At 43.3% G+C, this 10,032-nt stretch overlaps 1 protein-coding gene across 3 annotated transcripts; it reads right to left on the bottom strand.

The window, feature by feature from the left end:
• Positions 1 to 2,442: 2,442 nt before the first annotated feature.
• On the bottom strand, positions 2,443 to 9,963 carry ZNF622 (zinc finger protein 622). Of its 3 annotated transcripts, none has more exons than XM_027451630.3 (7): positions 9,811 to 9,963; positions 8,802 to 9,410; positions 6,487 to 6,741; positions 5,560 to 5,722; positions 5,013 to 5,125; positions 3,943 to 4,086; positions 2,443 to 3,345 (listed from the first exon to the last, which is right to left on the bottom strand). In XM_027451630.3, the coding sequence occupies exons 1-7, from the start codon at positions 9,944 to 9,946 to the stop codon at positions 3,218 to 3,220; spliced, it is 1,548 nt and encodes a 515-aa protein (XP_027307431.2). In that variant the 5' UTR covers positions 9,947 to 9,963; the 3' UTR covers positions 2,443 to 3,217. The 3 variants fall into 3 exon arrangements, with proteins under 3 accessions (XP_027307431.2, XP_027307430.1, XP_005010777.3); XM_027451629.3 differs by having other exon boundaries at positions 9,791 to 9,936; XM_005010720.6 differs by having other exon boundaries at positions 9,636 to 9,860.
• Between the last annotated feature and the right edge of the window lie 69 nt (positions 9,964 to 10,032).

Here is a 10,032-nt window from a genome sequence, read left to right as displayed (position 1 = left end):
CCTTGATGGGAACCATCATTTGGAACTCCTTTAGGGAACAATAAACTGACCTCTGCTATCCTTTGTACAATTCTTAGGCTGGGGAGGTAAGAGACTAAACTGTAATGCTATGAAGCATGTCTAATAAAAATACTTCCAGCTCTGACATCACTGGAGTTACCTGCAAGCTGTGCGGACTGTTGCTGAGTACTGCAGATAATCGGCATGCTTGTCCTAATTACCCTTTGCTAGCAGTACTCTCCCTGGACCTAACAGAGATATTAATAGCAATTCATCTCACAGAAGCCAGTGCTAATCTTAACTTGCTTTAGTGGTGAGCTTTGCCTCTGCATGAATGTACCCTTACTGGGCTTTTCATAGTAAACACAATTCTGGGAAAGGCTTCTCTATGCCCTCTGCTGGTTTTCCAAGGTACGCGTTTTCATCTTGGAGTTAAAACTCTTCCGATAATAGAGCAGTATGTGCCCCCACATCTCCATTTTTTCCGATCAAGCTGCAGTAAGAAGTACAGGGCAGGAGTCACAGGTGTATGCCGTACAAATTGTCTCTGTCCCTGTGACTTGACAAATCACTACCATTTTTCACGTTGCATTTCTTCCTGAACTAGACGAGGATGTTCAGACAATCCCCGTTTTTTCATAAGCAGCAGGCTCCTTTCAGTGAGTCTAGAGTGGTTTCATATGCAGTTTCATAGCAGTTTCTATGATTCATTTGGTTGCCCTTTCCTGTCCAGGAGGGCAGCAAACTCCATGCACCTTCACCTGGAACCTTATTGGACTCAAAGCCACTTGCTGCTCCTCGTCAGTTACCTCGTTGCATTTCTGCCTTCACAGCCAAGCTTCTTAACACCTACCTCTACGGCCTTAGCAACTATACTAGGTTATGCTCAAGGCTTTTCCAGGATAATTGTGCTATCCTTAATATAAATTCCAGATACTCCAGAAGCGTTTTCCAGCAGCTACAGTCTGAATGCTGCTCTGGTGCTGCTCACCATCGACTAATGCTGGTATTCAAAGCTTGTTCAGGAGGCTTCAAGTTAATGGCACTTCATTTTACTCTCTGTGTAGGGACAACCTAACCTGTCCATAGACATAAGACCCTTTGATAGTAACCTACAACTTTGAAGGAAAATATACAAGCAGTTTCAAGAGCCAGATGCTGATGCCTGAAAAACTTAAGTAGGAAATACCCTCAGTGCCAGAAATCCGTACCATAACTGCACGTTGACATAGAGTAGAGCCAAGTCATGGGTATAATAAAGGAGCTGATGCCTTAAGAGCCATCCAGCTTGAGTCACATAGGAGTAAGATCCAGTCTCAGCTAACTTTGAGAGTGAAGTCCAATAACCCAGAGTATGAGAAACATATTTCTGACGAGAGCAAACCCTCTAAGATAAATTTAATTGTGAGCTAGATGTCACAATGGATACACAATGGCAGTAACTCTGCCTTGTCATGAAAAAGGAGGATGAGAAAGGAGGTGTTAATTAATGAATCCAACTTTAGTTAGGATTTTGGATGCGAAGACAGCTTATCTTTTTTTTTTTTTTAAATTATCTCTGCTTCAGTTTCCCTTCACTCATCTGTACGTTTTAAGGTATTAGTCGGTTTAGAAAATGCTGTGTCAAATCTGTATCTTGCAAGAGGAATGGCAGAAAACTTCTGAGGCAGCAGAACTTACTAAACAAACAAACAAACATCCATACAACAAAAGTACATAACACTCATCCATTGTGAAATGATTTCTTTCCTAAGAGTCTATACCAAGTCCATACTAAGTATATACTTCAGAAGTGCTGGTATGCTGACAGTATTACTTTTTTTGCACTTACTTCTTACTTAGTGGATTATTTTAAGAGGTCAATGTTATTATTCCAATGTTATTGACAAAGTTCTTATAAATTTCCCCTGTTATTTCCAGTCATACAATGGACACAACATTAAAGGAAAGGAAGAAAATTTACAAAAATCATGCTAATCAAACCCACTACTAGGGAGTCCAGAGTAATCCTAAAACGTGGAAATGCGACTTGACCGTAATCAGCTGCAGCTAACCTCCATGACTAGCAGGCAGGCAAGCAGCAATTTTCCTGAGGACCCTGTCCTGTTGACACTGTAAGTCCAGCATAGTACAGCTCAAGAGCACAACGAGCTAGGCGACACATTTTGTCTAATTGTCTAACTCTTTACGTGAAGGTCAGAAGAAGTGGTAATGCCATGGAAGCTTTTAACATCTACAACAGCAGGACCAACACTAGCACTGGTGCCTGAGCTCTTTAACAAGCAAGTTTTCTCTACGTCTGCCTGTAACAGTTTGCTCAAGTGGGAGAGCATGCTTTTGGCAGGAAGGACACTCCATTCCAACTATACATGTCTCAGGTGACTCTCCTTCAGCAAGATCATAAAACACAAGTTCTCAACGGGAATAACAAAAGCTGACGTCAACAGTTACTTCAGTTTTAATCAGGAATTTTTTAACAAATAATCAGAAGTTTAGATGGACATTCACCTATATGTTATATTAATTTTGAGCAGTTTTAAGTAATGAAAATTCATGAAATGCAGTGCAGTTGGTTTATGTTGAAAGTCATTAACCCAGCCCTGACCTGGAGCATTAAGCAAGTACAGTCAACTTCAAGGGACAAAATGCATCCTGGAGTTGTTTCCCATTAGTGCATTTCTTCAAACAGTTATCACTTAACCTTCCCAGAATCTCTGCTTTCAAATTTCCACCTCAATAGTGCCAGCTAGAAGTCCAGAATACCCAGCTAACTTATGTCTGGCACCACAAGTAAACACCTCCAATACTCTCTATCTCCAATTTAGACCTAATCTAAGCTAAGGTCGAGGATCTTCTCTTGGCCTCAGCTGATTTGCAGAATTGGGAACTGAAGATATTCAGACAAATGGCAATGAAAACTGCCCCACAGAAAGGTATTGCACAAGGATGAGCAGTAAGACTATGCATCCTTATTCATGGCTGTGATTACTTCGCCACATTTTCCATTTAAGTTATTTTCATTTTTAAGTTAGGCCAACCATCATTTCAGTGGAAGAGACAAGCTCCCTGCAAGACATCTTCTCATAGACAGGGCGGCACACCAGCATACATACCACCATTTGTTAGGTACCAAATCCATTTTAATAACACAACCCACGAGCCAGAAACCATTAAATCCCTCTTTCCAAAACCAGTTGCACGCAGCTCTCCGGGGTACTCAAAATCTGACTTGTGGCCGGAAATACTTCTGCTTTGTAGCATTGTTACTCATTCCCGTCTTGAGCATCCACTTCGACTTCATCCTCTGCAGGTACTGCATATCACGCTGCTGAGCAAAGACTGCCCCTTCAGAGAGAAAGGAGGAAGGGAAAGAGGGATAAATGTTTGTGGGATCACTACTAAATTGCAAAACTGTGGGTCCACATCAGCAATTAGCTGTATATTTTCTCTTCATACTAGCAAGCTTCTTTTCACTTTTCTCTTGGGAAAGGACAGTTTCCTCTGAACACCCACAACTGTGGTGAAGGGAAAAAGTTATTCCAGTGCATTGTTCCTTTATTTCAAAAGTGGATATAGAACACATCACTACTCCCCAACTCAAGAAGTACTCCACCTGTCAAAGAATGCTTTATGCTACATATTAAATATCAGGAGTAGTGGCTTTGACAGACAGAGATGTGATTATTACCCTAAAAACCCCAAAATATCAGGAATTCACCAAATATCACAAATGTGCTGGTGAACTGAAGGGCTAGCACAGAAGCTGCAATGGATTTTAGACAAAACGCACTTCCTTTTCTGCTTGGACGGCAGGAATGAAAGGGAATTGAGTGGAACACAAACTAAAACCCCACAAACATGAAACAAACCCGACTCTCGTAACTGTACGGTGATGGTATCCTAGAACCTTACCATCTGCCAAAACCTCAAATTGGCACCTACCTGTCTGACTTGTCCAGCCCAAAGCTTTGTACTGCTGCAACACCCGACCCACTGCCTTCTTATTTTTGGCAACAGCCACTGTTCTTGACAGACCAAACCGTTGCTTGTAGTATCTCATTAAAGAACGATGACCCACTCTGGCACCTGTTCAGAGGAGGAGACATCTTACTATGCATAATAATGCAGTTTCTGAAATATGGTAATCGAGCACATTGTGAAAACTGTGGAAAGGTAAAGTGCCAAGAAATGTATTTAAAAGGCTAAGGCATTACAAAGAAAAAAAAAATTAAGACTATTACAAATTGAATGCAATTACTTAAGATTTGGTGTAATGCACTTTAAGGAAAAACACCAAACCACCTCCAAACTCTGAAGAACACTCTTCAAGAGGGCCTTAGCTCAGGTAACAAACAGGTAGTTAGCAGAAAGATTTAATTTGGGGAATAATCAGAAATACTTTTCAGAATGAAAGGGCTGTGGTCCCCTCATATAAAAACACCAGAACAACAACAAAATCATGTGTAGGAGTGCCAAATTCTCAAATACTCTTACAAGGCAAGAGTAGGGTTGTTTATAGAAATTTATTTCAATGAAGAAGTTTATGGAATCTATTACCAGTGTACCAGATACCACTCTGCAAAAAAAACTACACTAGGTAACCTAAGTTACAATGTCTCCATGTTGCACTAAAGCAAGATAAGGAAACTCTTGCAGTGTATTGTGTGAATCACATGTTAATGAACAGGTCAAATAGCCAAAGGAACTCTGTGCCCCAAACCATATTTATATTAATGCTGAAGTTAAATTTAAGAAATAAATGCGAGGAAAAAAAAAAAAGAAAAAAAGGCTTCCAAATTTGTTTAAGCTAATTATTTTCTGTGAAATGACAGACAAGTCTTTAAATTTTGTAGTGAGAATCATGGAGAGGGAAGACAAAACCCCAAATACATTTAATGCAAAATTACTTGCTCCCTTGCCAAAGGAAAATACTTATCACAATGACTTCAAGAAACAGCTACACCTATGAGAAACCCAGAGGAAGTACATCTTAACACAGATCACGTGCCTACCTGAAGGAAGGATCAGCTCCATGGTGTCATCATCATATTCCAAGTCTTTCTCTGCTGGGAGCTCTCCGGACACCTCCCCATCTTGCCCTTCCTTGTGATCAGGGTAACTGCTCCTAGAGAGGAGAAGCAGTGCACGTTTTACATGGGGCGAGCAGCCACAGCTATCCAGACCCATCACACAGAAGAACCTGTGCACAGCTACAGCAACCCACAACCATCATCATGTTTCACCTACACCGGTTTAAGAGTTCTTCCCTTTCCCTGAACAGCGGCTGAAGACAAGAACTACCCTTCCTCCAAGTTCTATAACCCAGTGCGGTTGTGCTGCTGCGCTCTTAACAGGTATTTATTTATTGTGAAAAGCCACCACCATCATGGTGTTATGCTAACCTAGAAAGGTAGCAAAACAGCTACACAAAATAAGCATCAAAACAGAAACAGGACCGAATTTTAAAAACTAATAATAAGAGATTGTGATGTGATGTAACGTTCAACCGTTCTTTTGTCTGCCCTCAGCTGTGCTCCACTGAAAGAAAAGTGTCCTCACCTAAAATCATAGAAGTCTGCAAATTCCAATGCTGCATCTCCATCTGTGAAGAGTTTACAGTGGCTTTTGTCGTTCATGTGAGCCTGTACTGCTTCCGTGGAGTAGAAGGACTTCCCCTTTTCATTACACCAGATGCAGATCTTCCCAACACCAATTTTCTCTCCTGCAGACCAAATTGACACTTTTATTGGTCCCTACTCAATAATTAACATTTCAGTGATGTGGCCTTCCCAGCTTGAAGGCAGAGAGACTGAGGAAGAACTTTGAGTCCTTCATATCCAGTAACACCCTGCTGTTGCTATGCCTTGATCATACGGCTCCACCAGGGACAAAGTCTGTGCACTTAAAGAATTTACGTGACTAGGTATGGATCATTATGTATACTCAATAAAACATTTCAAGCTTCTGTTACAACTTTCTATCTGATACTCCAGTAGTACTTTATGTTCCTCACTATCACATCAGACAACACACTAGACATTCTTTGCCTAGCTTTTAGCTGTCTCACCTGCTCTGTCAACAGATGAGGCAAGCACTGATGACTCATTAGGTATTCAGAACCTCCCCCAGTGTAAGATGGCTCAAAGGCACACTACAGCAGTTGAGTTTTGCCCTAAATTTTGTGTTAGCTGAAAAAATCTCTCAGCATTAAAAAACCACGCAAGATCTACAGGGTATGTGGCCACGTGTTTGTTCAGTAGGGTTTCCCTTCACTCTCCCTAGAAAACCCACAGTCCTCACCATGATCAAAATACTGAACTAGACAGCTTCCAGATCTTACACATATGCAAAAAAACTCACCACCACCAAAAAAAACAAACAAACAAAAAACACAAAACAAAACAAAATTTTAAGTTGTATCTAAGTGAAAATAAGCACTAACAGTCTATAATTATCCAGGTTAAAATCAAGAGATTACAGGCATACCCAAGTACTTAATTAGTCCCCTGAGATCCACAAGGTACTCTATGTCTGGAATGAAGAAACTGTGAACTTTTGTCATATGGGCCACATTCTTCATGAGGGATCTTGAATGGTGGGAACAGAACAAGCAGTCTGTGACTGGTATGGCCCCGACAGCAGGAGCACTTTCAGCTTCTGCCTGCTCCTCCTCTTCTTCTCCCACACTTTCCATCTCTTCATCAGAGCCAAGGTCTTCATCAGAATCCATATCTTCCCAGCCTTTTCAATGGAAAATTAAGAAAGATTTATTTACTTGATTATTTCTTCTAGTTCCCAATTAAGTTAAAAAACAGTTTTCAGAAAATATTGCATTATCTATTCTTACAGCTACGTGCCACACGCTTATTTCCAGGTGCAAGGTTTTATCATTTCCAGTAAAACAACTTTTTTTTTGTAAAACACACAGCAAAGCTCAAGACTGGTCATAAAAAAAGCTGGCAGGTCTCATTTTTTCCCCCTCCATTTTCTCAACTATTAACACTTAATTGCAGTTTCAAAACCTTTAATTTAATTCGCTACAGCACAAGAACACATGCATGCTTCATTAAAAACAACACAACTCCGTCAGAAAAATAGAAACACTCATTTCCAGCAGTGACTTAGCAGCGAGGGAAAACACACTCCTGTTCACACATACTTCTTCAACCAAGGAGAAGAACAAGCCAGTTCTTGCAGTTACCCAAGATTTACTAACAATTTTACATGCTTGCAAGATTACTGCAGCTCTCAATGCAGACTACAAGCTACAGAGGATCGCCCACAGGTACTGACCATGGGCTTCAGGATTCATCAGGGAGGGCTTTAACTCCACAGGGAAATGCTGTTTCTTAAATTTATTTTGAGCTTTTGTAAATGCACAGAGCCACTACCAAATATGATAGATGTTTAAAACCAACAGAGTGCACTTGATCTACATCCTTAATCAGCTGTCAGATGCACTATTAGCTAATTATAATTTGAAAAAAAAAAAAAAAAAAGGCTTGTGAACCAGGAATCTGGTTATATGGGTAGAGGGATCTAGAAATGGTTTTCAAAGGGGGCAGATGCGGGACAGAGAGCATTTCCCAGTTCCCTGCTCCCACCACCATGGCACAGTGTTTGAGAACAGGCAAAGGGACACTCTCCAGTGCTCCAGGATGCTAATTAAAGATCTTTGCTACAGGATATAGTTTAACAATTTTAATGAGACTGAGTTAGCAGGACGTGTAGGGAACATGCCTGGGCACATACTTAAAAGGCAAATTAACACTGGGAAACCCACCGAGATTTAGGGTCACAATTTATGCCAAATACATTAATACAAAACTAGTGCAAGCTGCCTTCTTCTCTAGGTGCTAAGCTCCACGTTCAGCGGCATTCGTTCCTTCTCCTGTAGAACAGTCCTATCCCATGCACAGATTCCCCAGAGACTGCAACTGACACTTCACCAGCACAAAAATGCTGTAACAGACGTAGTAACATGCCGCAATGGTTTCAGTACTGAGGTTGGAATAGTATGTTCCCATTTCATTCGTTCCTGGCCCCCCTGCTGCCGTTTAATCACCCCATTCCAATGCTCTACTAGATGCCTTTGTGGCCTGCACTGTAAACCACAGCACTGAAAATGTCTGGTTTACAAATAACCCCTCCTGGGAGTCCGGAAGCTCTGATTATTTAATTTGTCCACTTCCCAGGCCAGCCCCCAGCAAAGAGCTGTATCCACACAAGTGGCGAGGGTGGCGCAGCAGGAACAGGCAGGCAGGGCAGCACCTCTTAAACTATTTTTACTATAGATGCCAATGTGCTGAGGAATTATGCCACAGAGTGGTGGTCTAAAGAGCAAACTTCCACGTCTAGTCTTGATGGGCAATTAAAAACAAAAGCCCCACTCCCGTCCCTTCTCAACAGATCAGTAAAGTGAACCATGGTACAAATAATCCTGATTGATTTTTGTTCATTTCGTTTACTTTTCAGAAGTAGTTTCAGGGTAACCTTCTGTGCTGGCCATGAAATTCCCCTAGGACTTTACGCTGGAAACAGTGCTCACAGCAGTGCTTATATCCAGCCCTCACACGTGTTAGTATCTTGCACAGCTGGCTGATCAGACACTGTAACATGGAGGCCCTAACTGCGATCATGGACCAGCCTTAAATCCTCTGTTCAGATGAAAACTAAATCAACAGGAAGACCTTATGTAATTAAAAAAGCTGCACTAAAGAAAATAAAAAGGAGGCTTTCATACAAAACCAACTACACAGCTTATGCCCAGCTAACTGTCATCATCATATTTACTGCCTTACCTTCTTCCGTATCCTCCTCTTCCTCTGCCTGTTGCTTGGCCAGCTTCTTCGCCTGTTGTTCAAACCACTGCAGACGTGGAGGTTTTTCGGATCGTTCTCTACTCTGCGACTGACTGGTGCTTTCCATAGAAACGGGAGAGCTGCCTGCATTACTAGGGGGCAGAGGTGTCTTCTTTGGTGATGAAGATGGCTGAGCTCTGATGGCTTGCTGTATAGCTGCGTTCATTTCATCTTTGTTCACGCTCTCCAGGGCAAGCCCCTTTTCCAGGTTCTTTTCATTCAGTATTTTCACCTTCTCGCTGACAGCTTGAACAGCTTTCTTCTCCAACTCCAGGTGCTTCTTGGACTTCAGGTGGTTCTCATAGGCGTTGAAGGTGGAGAACCTCTTGCTGCAAACTGTGCAGTAGGTGGCAGTGACTTTGTTCTTCTCCTCTGCTACTGCTCTCTGCGCGAGGACCCTCTCCTGGAAGTTCTCGGCGGTGACGGGCGGCATGTCGGCCACCTTGCGCTTCAGATTGTACCTGTGCCAGTCGGTTTTGTAGTGGGCACGCTGGATGTCAGCATCCTTGAAAGCCACGCGGCAAGTGATGCACGTGTAGGTTGCCATTGCTAGAAAACGGGGAATAAATAAGTCACGCTAATAAACAACCAAAACAAACCAAAACAAACCCATCCTGACAGCACCCATGTCAGGCAGCATAGCAGCTGCAGTTCAGGTACAAAACAATGTTTGTGAGATACCAGCGTCAGCAAACGGCACGTTACGGACCGGGAGGATCACAATACAGAATCCCGGAATGGCTGGGGTTGGACGGGACCTTAAAGCCCACCTACCGCCACCCCAAAGGCTGAGATGTGGCTGTGAGCAATGACGGGCACCACAGCAGCACCTCCGCGTCCCGGCTCCCAGGGCTCAGGCACAGACCGAGAGGGGGTCTCCCCGCCTCAGTAACAGCCCTTCAGAAGCCCTGCCCCTTTTCCCCACAGACCAGAAGCCAGAGGCTCCCACCAGGCCCCAGACTGACGCCCTCCTTCCCCAACGAGGTCGGTCCCGGTGCCGGTAGCGGCCTCGCTGCGCCACCAGGAAGGGCCGGGCCCTGTCGCCGCCCTCCTTCCGCGGGCGGGGAACGATCGGTCCCCGCCATGCCGCCCCCTGCCGCCGCGGCGGGCCCGGCCCGGGGGCTGCTGAGGAGGACCCCCACCCGCCCGCCTCGGGAACAAAACGTAGGGG

The sequence above is a fragment of the Anas platyrhynchos genome, chromosome 2 (genome assembly GCF_047663525.1).
Source record: "Anas platyrhynchos isolate ZD024472 breed Pekin duck chromosome 2, IASCAAS_PekinDuck_T2T, whole genome shotgun sequence".
Classification (NCBI taxonomy): Eukaryota; Metazoa; Chordata; class Aves; order Anseriformes; family Anatidae; genus Anas; species Anas platyrhynchos.
This window is presented reverse-complemented; position numbering and strand designations above follow the sequence as displayed.